The sequence below is a fragment of the Schistocerca gregaria genome, chromosome 1 (assembly GCF_023897955.1).
Source record: "Schistocerca gregaria isolate iqSchGreg1 chromosome 1, iqSchGreg1.2, whole genome shotgun sequence".
NCBI lineage: Eukaryota > Metazoa > Arthropoda > Insecta > Orthoptera > Acrididae > Schistocerca > Schistocerca gregaria.
Genome location: NC_064920.1, coordinates 661,513,972 through 661,532,714, shown reverse-complemented (window position 1 = coordinate 661,532,714; position 18,743 = coordinate 661,513,972). Strand labels below are relative to the sequence as shown.

Genomic DNA, 18,743 nt, shown 5'->3' with positions numbered 1-18,743 from the left:
AGAAATAAGACCACAATACTGTAATGTTTAATGTACCCCAAAACAAGAATTAATTATGATATTCGGATGGTTTCATGTTTGAAGAGCTCTTGAAATAATCTGAAGTAATTGCTAGGCAGTTTTTAAGGTTTATGTAAGCTGTCGGTACATGGGATGAGGCAGCTGTGCACGCAGACGGGATATCGAGTGTCACGAGACACAGTGCTGTTGCACACGGGGCAAGCTGGTTAAGGTTATTTTGTGCTCTCAGTGCTGTCTAGTGTCCTCGTAACAAGCTCAGTAGAATTCAAGGTGTTATTTTCTGTTGGGATCTGATGCTACGAACTGCTGAAGAGCTGCATACTAATCTGGTGCGGCATGGAGTCCAGTTTGTTCACCAAGTCCAGAGGGGACTTGAGAATAATAGAGTGGGCACTGGAGCTTTTATCCTAGTCTTGAAAGGCAACTTTTGCCTGAAAGGTTAAGGTCATGGTTTATAGGTGTGATGGCAGTCCTTATTTTCCTCCTCTGATGTGTTTTAAATGCCAAAGGTTTGGAGACACATCCTCTCACTGTTGTAATGAGACTATCTGTGGGACATGTGCATGGCTGTCCCATGAGGGCAGCCATTGTGACCAACTCCTGTTTGTCAACTGTCCAGAACCGCACCCTCTTTGTTCACCGCAGTGCTCGGTATTGAAGAGTCACATCAAGAAGCAAAGAAAAAGTTTGAAAGACTTTATCTGACTGGTATGGTCTCAAATTTTGTGACTGTTGTGTCACAGTCCATCTCTCACGCGGTTACAAGCTCTCGCATGCACCTCCTACCCCTGGGGATATTCCAGGGGCTGTCCTACCATTGGTGGAGAGGATGCCAGCTCTTTTGCCCCGTGCAATTATACCCCCATTGATTTCCACACCATTGGTCCGGCCAGAGATGCCTATTCACCCTTTGGTGTCATCAGGGATGGCTGAAAAGAAGTATGATCCTCTTCGTTCTTGGAAGACAGTGGGGAAATCTTCACAGAAATTGAAGTCTCACAAGGATAAGGTTATGTAGAAAGATAAACTACTTTCGAAGCTTCCCAAAGAGGTTGAGCCTACGCACATTGATGATGGATTACACTATCATCGACTACGACCTGTCAGTGAAGTAATCACACCTATCTTTTCCGTTCGCCAATTTCTCAGATCTGACTCCAATGCTCTTCAAATGAAACTGTAATGGCTATTATCACCATCTGGCTGAAGTCCATCGTTTAATGGCTACTTACCGTTTAATCGGTATAGCACCTAAAGAAATGTGGTTTACAGCAATACACCTCCCTGCTCTGAAAAACAAGAAACCTTGTTGTACCACTCATGTTAATATCGAGAGAGTCTGTTGTGGGGTCTGTTCCCTCTTATGCTGTGATGCTTCCAGTGAGCAGGTGCTCTGTACCACTGCACTAGAGGCCATGGCCATTAGTCAGTTCGGATGACAATATGTAATGTTTATCTACACCCTGGTGGACCTTTCCAGTATCATGAGCTGTCATATTTAATGGAACAGCTACCTTCCCCCTTCCTCTTATTTGGGGGATTTTATTGCCATAATCCTCTGTGAGGCGGCTACTAAGTCTTGCAGAAGCTGGGCACTAGACCACCACCTTTCAGAACTGGATGTCTACGTACTCAACACTGGAGGTGCAACAAATTTATTATGGCCCACAAAACATACTCAACTATTGATCACACAGTTTGCAGCCCGAGTATCTTATCCGTGATTCAGTGGCACATCCATGACGATCTTTGTGACTGCAACCATTTTCCTATTGTTCTTTCCCTCTCCACTCATACATCTGGAACACACTCCACACTGGTCACTTCAGAAAGCTGACAGGCAGGCTTTCTCCTCTACAACCTCTGTTGCAGCCAGTCATGTGATGGATATCGACAAAGCAGTACGGAATATTATTGAACATTTTTGCTGCAGTAGCAATGGCAACCCACTCCTCCAGCTCATCCCGACAACCGCTGTTGGCAAGGTGGCCTGAAGATACAGCCACAGCTATCAGGGAATGCTGCAGGTCATTACAATGGCACAAGCACCTTCGCTCTACGGATAATTTAATAGCATTCAAGACCCTGGTGAAAGTGCAGTTTCTAATAAAGAAGAGGAAGCAGGAGTGTTGAGAGCAATATGTATCATCTACGCCATCCAACCACCCATTGTCCCAGGTGTAGACAAAACTGCCTCATTTGTGGCCATCCGCCATATTTGACGGTTCCTGGCAATCTTGTCAGTGGTAACACCTGCACTGATCCCATGGTACTTGCCAAATGGAAGATGATATTATTCTTGACCTGAAACTCAGAAATGACCTGCATATTTTAACTAACCACCGGCCAAACTGTCTGGCCGTCTTTGCTGTTTCCTTGAAGTCAGAGGGCATATATCATGATTCCAAAGTGGCTTTGGCTTTCTGGTCTACCATAGATCGCCTGGTTCGTCTGAAATACGGAGTGTGCAGTGCTTTTGCGTGTCGTCAATATCTGACTGCCTTGTTCTTTGACCTACAGAAGGCATATGGTAACACCATCGACACACCACATCCTGTCTACACTGCACGAGTGGGATTTCTGGGTCAGTTTATCCAGTTTTATCCAAAATTTTCCATCCCTCTGACTTTCAGGTCGAGGTAGGTTAGACACTCGGCAACCAATATGTACAGGAAAGAGGATCAGTTCTGCCTATAATGCTGTTAGTTATTGTTATTAATGGCATTGTAAATGTAGTGGGCCCCATAGTCCCTCCCTCACTGTATGTGGATGATCTTTGTGTGTACTATGCCTCTACATCAATGCACACTGCTGAGCGCCAACTTCTGGGGACTGTCTGGAGACTACATAATTAGGCCTGAATTGCCTGAATTACAGCTATCAATTCTCTCCTGCAAAATCACGAGTTGTGCATATTTGCCGACTCCAGACTGTGCACCTGCACCCAGAAATTTCTCTTGGAGACCAGATACTTGAACTCGATAAAACTTTTCAATTCTTAGGCATAATATTTGCCAACAAGCCAACTTGGCTGCCACATGTCTGCTGGCTCAATGCAGCTTCAGTGAATAAGCTAAATACTCTCTGTTTTTTAGTAACTCCTCATGGGGCGTGGACTGCATAGTCCTTTTGAGATTTTACAGATCGCTGATTTTATCCCAGTTGTGGATGTGTTGCCTGTGGGTCGGCAGCATTGTCCATACTGAGCTTGCTGGATCCTGTACACCACACTGGCATGACGTTGGCAATGGGTGCCTTCTGTAAGAGCCCTGTGACAGTGTCCTTGTGGAAGCCAGTGTCCCACTACTGCGGGTAAGACAGCACCCACTAGTTCCTTCTGTGTCAGAAGTATCCTCCTCACAACAGCTGAAGCAGTCTACTGACGACAACGCATGTTCTTCTTGAGTGTGCCCTTCTGGCCTATCTGTAGCACGCTCTCAGCTTGCCTAGCTCATTATCTCAGAGGGTTGCAGGGGTTGCAGATGATGGGATGGGCACTACCAAAGTGTTGCATTTCTTGAGGGAGAGCACATTCTACAGTACACTATAATACTCGTGTGTGTGTGTGTGTGTGGTGAAACAACACTCTGGTGGGCGGATTGCGGGTTTAAATCACTTCAGGGTATGATCATACGGTGCATTTGACCTGCGGTCGTTGCACAGTAGCACTGGCAGCAGTCCATATACGCAGAGGTGTGTTGGTGCATGTCAGAGTACCATGCAGCGAGTAAGTGTGCAGACGTTTTCAGACGTGCTAATGGTGACTGTGTGTTGAAAATGGCTCAAAGAACACATATCAATGAGGTTATGAGGGGCAGAATACTAGGGAAACTGGAGGCTGGTCAAACACAGCAGGTAGTAGCACAGGTCCTCTGTATGCCACCAAGTGTGATCTCAAGATTATGGCAATGATTCCAGCAGACAGGAAACTTGTCAAGGTGCTACAGTACGGGACGTCCACAGTGTACAACATCACAAGAAGACCGATATCTCACCATCAGTGCTCGTAGACAGCCACCGACTACTGCAGGTAGCTTTGCTCGGGACATTACCGCAGCCACTGGAACAGTTATCTCCAGTCACACAGTCTACAGACGACTGAACAGTCATGGTTTATTTGCCTGGAGACCTGCAAGGTGCATTCCAATGACCCCTGGTCACAGGAGAGCCGGTAAAGCCTGGTGTCAAGAAAACTGTGCATGGTCATCGGAACAGTGATCCCAGGTTATGTTCACAAACGAGTCTAGGTATAGCCTGAACAGTGATTCTCACCGGGTTTTCATCTGGCGTGAACCAGGAACCAGATACCAACCCCTTAATGTCTTTGAAAGGGACCTGTATGGAAATTGTGGTTTGATGGTGTGGGGTGGGATTAGGATTGGTCCACATACACCCCTACATGTCTTTGACAGAGGAACTGTAACAGGTCAGGTGTATCGGGACGTCATTTTGCACCAATAGGTCCGCATTTTCAGGGGTGCAGTGGGTCCCACCTTCCTCCTGATGGATGACAACGCACTTCCCCACTGAGCTGCCATCGACACTTCTGGAGCTCTGCCAGGCACTGGTGCAAGAATGGGACGCTATGCACCAGCAGCTGCTCGGCCACTTGATCCAGAGTATGCCAACCCATTGTGCAGGCTGTGTACATGTGCATGGTGACCATACCCAATATTGATGTTGGGGTACATGCGTGGGAAACAGTGGTGTTTTGTAGCATGTGTTTCGGGATGGTTTTCTCAACTTATTACCAATACCATGGATATACAGGTCTGTCGTGTGTTCCTTGTGTGCCTAATCTAAAGTCACAATAAGGTGAGGAGGGAAGAAATTAACCTGCGGTCACATGGGGTGTACTCACAGCAGAGCGAGGCCTCCCCCCCCCAGCCCCTCGCCAACGCCACTGCTTCCCGCGCATGTACCCCGGCATCAATATAGGATATGATCATCGTCTACACGTACACAGGCTGCACAACATGTTGGCATGCTCTGGATCAGGTGGGTGAGCAGCTGCCGGGGGTATAGCCTGCCATTCTTGCACAAGTGCCTGCCGGAGCTCCTGAAGTGTCCTAGGGGTTTGAAGACATGCAGCGATATGTCGACCAAGAGCATCCCAGACGTGCTCAATGGGGTTTAGGTCTGGAGAACAGGCAGGCCACTTCATTCGCCTGATATATACTGTTTCAAGGCTCTCCTCCACAATGGCAGCTCACTGTGGATGTGTGTTATCATACATCAGGAGGAATGTGGGACCAACTGCACCTCTGTAAAGGCGGACATACTGGTGCAAAATGACGTTCCGATACACTTGATGCATTACAGTTCCTCTGTTAAAGACATGCAGGGGTGTACATGCACCAATCATAATCCCACCCCACAGCATCAGACCACAACCTTCATACAGGTCCCTTTCAAGGACATTAAGGGGTTGGTATCTGGTTCCTGGTTCAAACCAGATGAAAACCTGGTGAGAATCACTACGTCGACTCGTTCGTGAACATAACCTGGGACCACTGTTTCGATGACCAAGCACTGTGTTCTTGGCACCAGTCTTTACAGGCTCTCCTGTACCAGGGGTCATTGGAACGCACCTTGCAGATCTCCAGGCAAATAAACCATGTCTGTTCAGCCGTCTGTAGACTGTGTGTCTGGGGACAACTGTTCCAGTGGCTGCAGTACGGTCCTGAGCAAAGCTACCTGCAGTAGTCGGTGGCCGTCTGCGGGCACTGATGGTGAGATATCGGTCTTCTTGTGATGTTGTACACTGTGGACGTCCCGTACTGTAGCACCTGGACACATTTCCTGTCTGCTGGAATCATTGCCATAATCTTGAGATCACACTTGGTTGCATACGGAGGGCCCGTGCTATGACCTGCTGTCTTTGACCAGCCTCCAGTTTCCCTAGTATTCTGCCCTTCAGAACCTCATTGATATGTGTTCTTTGAGTCATTTTCAACACACAGTCACCATTAACACCTCTGAAAACGTCTGCACACCTCTGCGTATATGGACTGCTGCCAGTGCCACCGTGGGACGACCGCAGGTCAAATGCAGTGCATGGTCATACGCCGAAGTGATTTAATCCCACAAACCGCCCACTAGAGTATTGTTTCACCATGTATCAGCATTAGCCTTAATTTATGAGCACAAGTGTGGTTTGAGCAGACAAGTCCCCACTTTTATCGCTTTTTTCGGGATGTATATACCCTGCAATGACCAGGAAATTGGGAAAACCAAGGAATTTTTTCATCTGGGAGAAAACAAGTAAAAATCAAGGATTTTTTGGAACTCCAGGAGTTCTTAATTGTTTTAGCTGTCAGTTAAATATTTGTAATATTGACTTGTAAGAACTGATACCATAACAAAGAATATTACTGTATCCTGCTACTGCAGAATAATACTGCAGCAATAAAACATAAATGAGAGAATAAAAACTTAAGTAGCAAAGGAAATACACCATTTATAACAACAAAACACAATGCACACAAAAGTGTGTGTCAACAGCAAAATGTGTCAAAGGCTTTAGAACAAAGACTATTCAGTGCATCATAAAAGACTATTCAGTACTACATAACAACAAACTGCTTCTGATGAGCATGACATCACAACCTTTTACGTGCTTACATTAGATTTGTTTCGGCAATCGCCAATGGACTCGTGTGCATGCATAGTTGAGTCATGTATGAATAGTACCTTCTCCCACTTCTGGCTACTTGAAATGTGGCTGTTAGCTGTGTCAGCCGCAGCAGCAAGCAGGCAGATGCCAACTGGAAACGTTTTTCTGGCATACCCAAGCACCCAGATTCGTGCATGTGCAGAGCAGTGAGAGTTGTTGGGAGGGGATAGTCACCACATGACCCGTGTTTACTTTTAGTGATTTTGTTGTTTCCTTTTCGTTTACAGCCTTCATGTTATCAGTTGTTAGTTTTTGAGACCATAAATTTTTGTGAAGGAAGAGACACTCTAATAATATGTTATTTCTGTGTTTCAGACTTGCATAACAACCTGTTGTATAAGTTTTAGTCCTGAGAATGTCATCCTGTTTTTTCTAGAGCTTTTATAAAATGTCTGAAAACCTTCGTCAGTTTTCAGGAGTCAGTATCTAAAAAGGGACTGAATGAAAACAAGTGAGAATTTTACAGAATATTCTTTTTACTCATAGGTATATCCCACAAAGAATTATGACAGACTCAGCGAGATTGAGAGTAATTGAGCAGTGAATTTCAGTAAATACCCACCCTTCCACATGCTCACTCAGTGCCAAGTCAGCAAACAAAGGCTTGAAATTATTGCAGTTCACATTGGCTGAATGATTTTTAGATCATTGCATATACAATAAAGAAATATTTCTACCTTTAAATAACAGTAGGTAGTGATAATGAGAGGTGTGAGTTCCAATTCTTAAACTTAATTTACTTGCATACAGTATACACACAATAATCGTTCTCTATGTATTTAGATTTAAACTTTACTTGTAACTACTTGCCAGCTGCAATTTTCATCAGAGAGTTAAACAAACATGATATTTCATTGTATAGTTCATCAGTTATGTTGTGTGTTCTACCTGACACTGTTGTGAGTTCCAATGGAGTCACTTTTCATACAGTTTTCTTTGCAGGCACCCAAACAGTATCATGTTTGGAAAGTTGAAAGGCATCATTGTTATGTTCACTTTTGTCTTTAATTTTTCTGAGCCACCACTTCTCATCATACATATGAACAATATAGTTATTATTTGTGAAAGATGATATGTGTGTAAAAACAGTTGAACTTTGATGATCATCAAAGTTGGAGCCTTTGGAAGTATTGTCACTTGTGGGCACATATCTGTGATAGCTTCTTTTTCCTTTGACTGGTAAACAACATTCAAATATCTCAGTCAGTTTCGTTTTCATTTGTTCAGTTTCAGGTGAAGAAACCAATATATATCCAACTCCAGTAATATTCTGTTGACAGTATTTAAACCTGTCTTGTTGAGTCGGAGTATGCTCCGTGTAAGGTCTGTGAATGGAAGCTCATGTAACTTCTCATTTTGTTTTTCCGCCTATACCATTGCAAGAATTCTTTCTGTGTGATGAGGTAGAGAAATTTCACTCTGCTCGTGAACCAAATTAATTTTCATGTTGGCAAACATTAATGAAGTTTTTCTTATTTTTGTACTTGCTGCTTGCACTATCGCTAAAGTTGATGACCATTTCAACATTGCCTATGATGTTCTTAATTTCCCTAATGAGGTGATGTTGAAGTTGGTATGCAGTCTTAGTATTATGATTAAGGTGGTCACTAATTACACTACTAGATTTGCAACATACTTTGTTTTCTTCTCTAAAATAGGTGACAAATGGATGAAGTGTCACTTGTGTATTAGTCCAGTGAAAGCTTTGAATGTACAAATTTCTGCAAAACCACCAATCAGTGGGTTTCTTCCAGGTTTTCTTTAATTTACTTGAAATATTAGGCCTGAGCTTTTGAGATAAAGTGATGGAATTTTAAAAACACCAGCTTACCAATAAGAGAATGTAAAAATTCATCACTGGGCATTACTTGTGTAATGAACTCAGCTCTGTCAGTTTGTACACACTATTTGAAAATTACTTCATCAAGCAGTGTTATCTGGTCCAGAACATTCTGCACTAGAATAAAGCATACATATTTCATTATTAATGTCGCATACCATGAAAGCTATCAGGTCTTAATAATTGGTATTAAGCTTTGCTGCTGGTGTCATCAGCTTTGTGTTTTGATTATGCATGCAAACCCATACACTGAGTTCCGGAAGCACGCACTACTTTGGTCGTAGAACACAAAAATAGAGCTGCCAATTTTGTGAGCTGGATATTTCCATTTATAGACGCTGTAGAACTCATTTAACGAGAGAAGAATCAACCTTTTTTGCTTCTGGACCTTAACATTGTTAATCACTGTTGAAACACAATTAATAACAACTTCACTTATTTTGTTGGCACTTGTCTTTTTGAAAGGTGTGGTAAGATACCTTGCTCCTTTACTAGCTGCCTAGTTAACTTCACCCAGTATTCAGATGCACCAAATTCCTCAATTATTTTTTCTTTTACCATGATCTAGGCGAGAGGTCAATTATCTTACTTTTATCATCTTTAGCAGAAACTTTGAATTTTTCTTTCAGTCTGGTAATAAGTATATCATACTCTCTTTGTACATTTTCTTTACTATTTTGATTCTGAGCTTCTAAGTCGTTATGGAAAGATTCTTGCAATTTTCACTTGTCTGCGCTTGTGATTTTATCAGTTTTTCTTTGTAAAGCTGACACTGTTCTGCGTTGCAGTTTGTTATTTGACACAAAGGAGATAATTCTGAGCTTCACAAATGGATTCTACTTGATTCGGTGCATTATCCTCAACTAATTCAAAAGTCCTAGAAAGAAATTCATGTTTATTTTCAACACTAATTGCTGCTTCTTCAACTGATTTTTTACAAATATTCTTGATGCACAAGTTGGACTGGAGCTTGTCTCGGAATGAGGTTAATACTCATATTTGTACTCTTGGAAAGGTGTTCAACTAGTATTTTACGCAAACTGTTTTTAACTTTTTCTTGTGAGTACCAAATATTTTCTTCCAAAAAATGTGATTGTATTGGTCTAAATATTTATCTTTGTGGTAATGGCATATATTAATAATTTCTTCTGAAATGCTTAAATTCAGCAGACATTGTTCTTCTTCTGACAAGTCTTGAGCCAGTTATTGCTTGTAGTTTTGTTTATGGCAGTGTTCACCCACAAAACAGCTCTAACTTAATATTTGAACAATCTGTTGTTCCTGAAAACAGTTGCAAGTGGAAGAGTTTAAGTCTATACTTGCAGAACTCTCACTGACGTGTTCATTGACTTGAGTGCTTGCAAAGAACACAGTAGGAAAAGTGACTTCATTAGAAGTCACAACAGTGTCTGGTGGAACACACAACATAACTGGTTAACTATGCAATGAACTAATAGGTTTGCTTAACTCTCTAATGAAAATTGCAGCTGGCAACTAGTTAAAACTAAAGCTTAAATCTAAATACATAAAGAAAAATTATTGTGTGTATGCTGTGTGAAAGTGTAGTACAACAAATCTATTAGTAAGTTCAGTTTAAGAAGTAGAACCTCTTGTTATCACTGCCTATTGTTATTTAAAAGCAGAAATATTTGATCATTTATTGTATGCAAAGATTTAAACATCATTCAACCAATGTCAGTTGTAATAATATCAAGCCTTTGTTTGCTAACTTGGCACTGAACGAGTGCATGAAAGAGCTGCGTTTTTACTGAAATTCTCTGCTCTGTTACTCTTAACGTAATTGAGACTCAGTCATAATTTTTTTGCGAGATATTCCTATGAGTATAAATAACATTCTGTGAAATTCTCACTTGTTTTCGTTCAGTCCCTTTTTTATACTGACTTATGAAAATTTACGTTAAAGGTTTTTGTCCATTTTTGTAAAGCTCAAAAGAGGACTGCATTCTCAGGACTAAAACTTATATGGCAGGTAGTTACATAAGTACTCAACATAGAAATACCATACTACTAGTAAGTGTCTCTTATTTCATAAAAAAATTATGGTCTTATAAAATAATGATTGATAAATTTGTTTGGAGTCTTTACAGAAAGAGTTTGACTGACTCTCTTGCATGACAGAAAAATTAAAAGATCTGTGCCTGAAGTTCATTTCATGCTGAACACATTGGTTTTTAGATTATTCTGGTATGTTTTAAAATAACTTGGCAATTAAACTTTCTGCATACCACATTTTCCATTAAAATTTGCCAAACTGCCATTTTAAAAATGGCTGCAACAAAAACTATGGATTGCAAAAATTTTCAAACAGTGTTTCGTGACTGTCTATCTATAGGGAACTCATGATAAAAAACACCAGGAAAATAAAAAAAGATGAACAACAAATTTTATTTATATTGGGTGATTTGAAATGGATTGACCTATCTTCAGAGGCTGACAGCACATCATCAGCATGCAGTAATGCTCAGGGTGCAGTTTTCTGCAGATCTCATGTGATCATATGAATGACTGTAGTGAAGAGGTGATTCCTGATGTATTCCTACAGAAACAGGAAAAATCTCCTGACAGTCGAGCAGCTGATTGTATGTGGCTGGTTCTTGTCATATTAGAGCAGTCTGACCCATCTTACTGGTACTTCTGGTACTCCATGCTCTTGCAGGGCAATCCAAATCAACTTACGTGCCACTTGGTTAAGTGCTTTATCGAGGCCGTGGAATATGAGGCATAGATGCCTCAACTTTACAGTGTTTTTCGATAAGCAGTCTCCCACAACATGTTGGTGTTCTGCATGTCCAGTCAGCTGGGATGCTTCCCTCATCAATAGTTTTGTTGTAGAAATGTGTCAACCGTTAAGTAGAATTCCAGTGCTTTGATTTCCACAGATCTGCTGGTATAATGTCTGCTAACATTGCCCTTCTGCTTTTCATTTTATGCAAAGCATCAACTACATCTTGTTTGTGGTTGATGCAGTGGATTCCCATGCAGGTGTTGACACTAGAATTTGAGCATGTGGAAACTCTTCATTGCAAAATTTCTCAAAGTTTTGCTGCCATCACTCTGCTACTCTTTTCCTATTTTTTTTACAAGTTTGCCATTTTCATTATGATGATGCTTAAGTCAGTAGATTTCGTGCTCTCCAGTGGGTTTTTCTAGTTGATCACAGATTTCATTGAAGTGGATAGATGTTGCTGACACAACTGCCTTTTTTTTGTTGCACTCCTAGTTCTCTGTTGTAGAAACGAATAAATTTTTGCTTTTTAATGTGCTCACCTTTCTTCACGTCTTCAGTCAATAGCCTTGTCTGTGCATCAATTTTATTGAGTCCGGGTTTCGTGGTGGCTAATTTTTCATTAGCTTGTGCTATGACACATTCTTTTACGGCATCACATGTTTTGATGTAGATAATAGGTGGAAGAGTGATGGCTGAAATGACATTTTTCTCTTCTGTGAGTCGTCGTCATTTAGAGCATGATGGGCCATTGCATTCTCTCCCCCTTTTACATGGTTTGATGTGCATTTGGGCAACTAATGAGCAGTGTTATGTAGCAATGAGTTTTGCATCCAAGACAACTTTTAAGACATGTCGCCGTACAAGAATGAAATTGCACTGGCTCAGTTTGTTACCACATTAACAAGTCCAAAGATGAGACATTCATTTCTTCATGTAGGTGTTTGAGCTAAGTTCTCCCCAAAGTTCAGTATTCTCCCCATCTGAAAATTCTTCTGCCCAGAACAGAAGTAAATGTGCCACAGTGGAATAAACTGAAAGTTGCTGTATGCTAAGAAGTTGCTTATTGATTGACACAGAGAGAAAAGTAATTATGAAATTGATATGGAGTTGGAGAAACATGTTCAGTTGTGTTTATGCTTAGCTGTTGAGAGAGCCTACTCTCAGCACTGAAAATGAAGCACTCCTAGCTGGACACTTGAAGGTATGTACATGTATAAGTTTTAAAGTTGTGAACTTGGTAGCAAATAATAGGTAGTTGCTTATACCCTTCTGTGGCACCATCCTCATTTGTCTTTCCTATGTTTAAACATTTCCTAGTTTCAAATTATTTTCCATGTGTACAGACTTTTCTTTCCTTTAATTCTGATTTGTGTTTCCTTTGTGTTTCATTCACACCTTTCCCACCTATCCTTGATGTGCTGTGGTGTCTGACCTAAAACACCGCCTGTTTAATAGACGTCATGGTACAGAGAAGGTAAAAAAAGATGTAATGTTTGATACAAAGAAAGGTCACTTGGTAACCCAAGGAACCATACATAGGTAAGCTACAGTCTGTTGCTCATAACATTGAGTAGACTTGTTTTTATAAGTACACTGTAGTTTGTAACTTACTGCTGGAATGAGAGCCATAGTACATGATTAGTTCATATGCATGAAGGTATTGTGCTCATTTCCACACATTTAAGAAAGAAACACACAGCAAAGTAACTGATAGCATACTTCAACATATTAACTAACAACATATTTACTCTTTTATAGACAACAAGGGTACAGAAATCTTCGCACCTCTAACTTCTATTGGAAACCCTTTGAATTTAATTAAGAAAAATTCTGCACGATCACACATGCCACTCCTCATAAATGAGTAAGGATGTTCGTACTTTTTAAGTAACCTAACTCAGGTACAAAACATGATAATAGGAATTTTATTTTTCATTTGTATGTGACATAAACATAGTTCATATTTGGTTTTTCATCATTAATTAATCATCATCATACTTAAAACATTTGTAGCATTATGTTGTGATTCTTAAAAGCTAATAGTTCAAGTTACATCAGGTATCTAGCCATGAGAGATATTTACTCACTTATTTTTGCTAAATCATTGATGCTTAAACACTAACTAGATGCTATTTTGAGATATGTCACATATGACTTTTTACAATTTTTTTATTATAACAAATAGTTTATTGGATTTTCAGCATAGTGTTTTGTTCTTGTCTTCTACGTATCATTTTATTAATTATTTATTTCAAAATAAATTCAGGAAGTGTAAATTTCTTTATGGTGCTAAAATTTCTGAATTCTTTATGTGGAAGCTACTTGCGCATTGATCCAAATAGCCACTTACTTAAACCATTAAGTGTTTCAAAACATGTCTTTATCATAAACTATTTGTACATTTCTTCAGGGGAGCATGTTGACTAAACTACAAAGATGGCTCACTTACAATTCTTGCTTAATCTTATAGCCTGGTGAAATTGACTACTTGCAGAAGTGAAGCTAATTTCCTTTTAACAGAAGTATCTAAACCCAAATGTTGCATTTAGTAACCTTAAAGCAATAAAAATTCCCTTTTACAAAAACTATTCGAATCATTATTATTACCACACAATAGAAAATAGTACATTACTGATTTAAACATTAGGTATTAAATTAGTTTACTAAAATCTTCATCCATAACTTGCCATTAGATGCACACAATTATTAAATTAGAATAATGATTTTAATCTAATGCTTGTTAAGGATTACTGTCATTAAATTATACTGTGTCTCTCATAGTGGAAAAACTTAGAGGCAGGTCTGTTTCCTCCAGGATTTCAACTACCTCTAACATAACCATTTCTGGTGGACGCTCCTATGTGAGAAATTCCATCCAGAAGTATGATCTCTGTCTGTTGCAAGGAGTATTGTTTTCCGTCACAGGGTACAAAGATCACGGTAATAACCAGTAAATTGGTACTTTGCTGTAGCAAGGAAGGGAGAGCTCTTTCTTGTACTAAGACCACAGTAATTGTTGGTAGACTCTCCGTGAGTTCCCACTTCTCCACGCAGGTGCAATACACATCACTCACCACTGAGCACTAGAACACCCAGTGTGTTCAAAGTGACGTATTTCATTTTTAACTAATAGATTTGTTTTGCAGAATGAATGAAGCAACATTTCCTTTTGTTTTGCAGAATGATTGAAGCAACATTTCCTTTTATGAGTCCTGTTCATTTCGAATGTGTTTTAATTATATTTTATTAGGTGACTCTCTCTCCACTCCAGATAATGATAGCTGTAGAAAAGCCAGAAAAATCAGTATGAGCTTGAAAGAAATGCCTGGCACAGGTGAGATTATTAAAATCCTAATGGTAAACTGCTTAAGCATTCCCAACAAACTGCTAGAGTTCAAAGTGCTCATGGGAAGCAAGTAAGCTCATGTAATACCCGGCACAGAAAGCTGGATGAAACTTGAAATTCATATAAGTGAGATTTTTTGGGAAAATTTTAGTGCAGATCGAAAGGATAGGCAAATGGGAAATTGGAAGTGGTGTATTTGTTGCAGTAGACAAGAAACTCGAATCCACCGAGATACAAAGTGAAGATGCATGCGAGATTGTTTGGGCAAGGGATGGGCATAAAGCAATTGGATCCTTCTGTCCCCACCAGACACATGTCCTGATGTAACAGGAAACTTTAGAGGAAACATCAGTTCATTTGTATGTAAGGTACCCAATCATACTGTAATCATCGGTGGAGACTTTAATCATCCAACAATTAATTGGGAAAATTACAGTTCTGTTAGTGGTGGGCACGATAAGACATCCTGTGAAACTTCACGAAATACTTTCTCGGGAAACTACCTAAAAAGATAGTTAGGAACTCCACTCACGATGAAAATATATTGGATCTAATGGCAACAAGTAGACCGGTCTTTGAGGATGTCCGCATCGAAATTGGTATCAGTGACAATGACACAGTTTTGGCAGCAATGCTTACCAAAGTACAAAGGACAACTACAGCAAGCAGAAAGATATATATGTTCAGTAAACTAGATAAAAAAACAGTAGTGTCGTATCTCAATGAGGTACTTGAAACTTTGAGCACAGGGCAGGAGCATGTAGAGGAACTCTGGCTAAAGCTTAAGAGAACAGTTGAGCATGCACTGGATAGATAATGTACCCAGTAGAACAGTTCATAATGAGAGGGAACCTCCATGGAGTACAGTCACTGTAAAGAAACTTCTAAAGAAACAAGAGATTACTGCATATTAGGGGTAAAACAAAGCATAGGGCTACAGATGGAGAGATGCTGACTGAAATGCATTTGGGTGTCAAGAGAGCAGTGAGTGTTGCCATCGGTGACCACCGTAGCAGAACACTGCCAAGTTATCTTTCACAGATCCAAAAGAAACTCGAGTAATATATAAAGGGTGTTACTGGCACCAGTATTACTGCCCAGTCCCTAGTGAATGAGACAGGAACTGAAATTGAGGGTAGCAAAGGAAAACCCAGGCGAACTCCCCCAATGCAAGAGGAGAGTAGTGATCTCCCATCGTAATTCAGCGTGTAAGAATTAGAGAAGGCTATCAAACATACAAAAATGGAAAATCATCTAGCATGGACAGGATACTGTCAGTCACTTACTACTACTAATCAAGGTCTATGACCTGGCCAAGGATTCTACCCTAATTAGGCTCTTCATCACTGTTTTGTAGAAGTGAAGGTTTTTTTATCGACTTCCAAGAACAGTGTAGCTGATGGAGACCACAGAAAAAATGGCCTCCTGCAGGGAAGTGTGTGAGCTCGCATTCTGTTCAATATATATGTGAATGACCAACCTAAAGTACCCGATAACAGGAACTCCTTGTATGACAATGATCGTGCTATAACCACGCAGAGCACATTTTTTGAATCAGTGGAGAACCATCATGAATGTTCTTAAACAACTTTCCAGATAATACAACACAAACTAATTTAAACCAAACCCCTCAAAGACACAAGTGTTTGCTTTTCATTTGAGGAGCAGGGAAGTTAGTCGCAAATTAAAGGTAGGATGGGTCTGGTGTTGAACTGGTACACTATGAGACCACAAAATATCTAGATGTGGAAAGGTTTCACCTGGCTGGATCACAGTGAGGTTGTTACCCTGAAACTATACAAACTTCTGCTATACTATTCTGTGGCAGAGTATGCATGTCTTGTTTGTTATAATTCAGCACATGCCAAACAGGTGCACATAGATCAATGTGACACATGCAGAACAGATTGCATGAAATCCACTCCTGTCGAATGGCTTTACTAGCTCCTGTTTGAAGAGAAATGGCTGCAAATGAGGTAAGAAAAACATTGCAGCAGGAGAGAACCTATCCTCTGTATGGCTCCACACCACACCCACAACTATTGAAGTAAAGGAGCAGTTTTCTTAGAACATCGATGGCACTTGAAACAACTTCTGAAAAGCTAAGTTACAACTATGGAGGGCTATGATCTACCTTCTCCCTGGTTGGAAAATAGTTTCCGAAACTGTACATCTTGCCGATGATGAGAGCTGTATGACACGGAAGTCCTGAGTCAACCGAGAGATGGAATTTGCAGATCAAGGGGTAATTTGGCAAGATGGGGCTACGCTGATGCAGATAACATTCATTTTGACTGTGGAGAAGACCAGATTGTCAATCATATGCTTATTGCATCAGGCCTTCTGCACAGAAGATGAACTTCATCAAAGAACAGAAAATGTCTTGGAAGTGGCCAATTTCGGGCAAAAGTAGTATGGTCATAACTGTGTATATAATGTGTGTGTTTCTGATATGTGACTAAATGCAAAGTCTTTACTAGACCCTTGTCATCACGTTGTTGCCCAAGAACGTAGACTTCAGTAGCAGCAGTTTCCCACGAAACAAAATAGTTGTGGTCACTCACAACCTGGTTACTGTCAAATGTCCTGAAATTGCCCTTGGAACAGTGTCCCACCTGTGGCTGGTATAGCATTTGATGAGCTCTACCATGTGACATTGAATTGTTGCTGAACAAGTGCTTCCAGTCCAGCATAGCAGGTCTCTTTTCATTAAATTGCTCATAATTTTGATACTTAATGCCATGTAATGTACGAGAAAGAATCATTATTAATGACTCAGCTCCAACAGAATGTGAAAAGCATTACTCTTGTGATTATATTCAAAATTCATTTTTCCATCTATGACCATTTATACAATTAAATCTGTTTTCATTAGCAGGACAATGCTTAAATCTCACTTCTAGTACATGTAATTGGTACAGAAATTTTGATATCACAAGGTGATGGAAAAAAGCCTATTCATGGCAAGTTTTTAGCAGCTTTTGTTTTGAGTGTCAGCTTCTACACACTTTGACACTTAATATTGAGCTGTTGTATGCAAAAACTTCCTCTTGAGATAAGCGAAACCAATGAAAAAGCTTAGAAATGTCACGTGTATTTTGAGAAGGAGTAGGTGAGAACATCCATAAATGAAAGTTATATAAGTAGGTTGGAACTTAAGTAGTGGCAATACTGCTGTGGAGACACTATGCAATAGAATCTACTATTGTTGCTGATAGCACATGTTGAAATACCTACCTTACCTCCGAGGCAATTGACTTGCCCATCCCTCACCACCGGCGTGCGCACAATCGAGGGAAACACAGTCACATGTCAGCAAGCGGTCTAACGTAATGGTTTCACTATGTTTTTGAAACACGAACAACGGAGTTGAAATAAGATATAATGTTCCAGACGTCTTACAGCACGACACTGTCATAAAGGTCTTCAACAGGCGTGCAGTGAGTTGGCATTGCCATACAGAAGAGTGGCACGCTGGGTAAAAGTCTTCAACGAAGTTCGGCAAACTGTGGCAGACAGGCATCGGGCAGGTCGTCCTAGTGTCTTTGAAGAAGTAGTGCATGCTGTTGCTACATTAGTGGACAGTGAGGAGCGCAAAGGAGAGGCTTTATGCTTTCTTATGTCGTATCGTAACACTGGGTGAGACATGGGCCACATTGTATGAGCCAAAACTGAAATGCCAGTCCAACGAATGGCATCATTATGGGTTGCGGCCATTGAAGAGATGGGGACAACATTTCTGTTGAAATTCTTTTGTTTCATAATGGGCCAACACACACTCTTTTCATGATGATGATGATGATGATGATGATTAGTTTGAAGCTAGTGCTGTCTCTGTTGGATTAGGCACTTACAGGAGGGTTACTGTTTGTATTTGCCTCTTGAGATTTATCATGAATTATTTTGTGTCTGCTCTTGTAGTAACATACAGTTGCATTGTAATTATTGGTGGTTGACATACTGAAAACTTCAGACTTTCCTCAGGAACATGCAGTTATATTTTTCTGTCTAAAGCTGAAATTCTTATGATCGAGGCCCTACATACTGAATTTGTAAAAATAACTGGTTCCCTCCTCAGCGTTCTCCATAAAGAAACTTACACAAGCAGCAT

At 40.4% G+C, this 18,743-nt stretch overlaps 1 protein-coding gene across 21 annotated transcripts in view; it reads left to right on the top strand.

The window, feature by feature from the left end:
* LOC126361861 (serrate RNA effector molecule homolog) overlaps positions 1-18,743 on the top strand; it is a 195,827-nt gene that overhangs the window by 9,971 nt on the left and 167,113 nt on the right. For 5 of the 21 annotated variants that reach the window (XM_050007828.1, XM_050007829.1, XM_050007830.1 and 2 more), the window contains exon 3: positions 12,742-12,825. The exons of the other annotated variants lie outside the window; for them this stretch is intronic. In XM_050007828.1, coding sequence (XP_049863785.1) covers positions 12,742-12,825 — 84 coding nt within the window. The remainder of the gene's footprint in view (positions 1-12,741; positions 12,826-18,743) is intronic. 21 annotated transcript variants of the gene reach the window in all.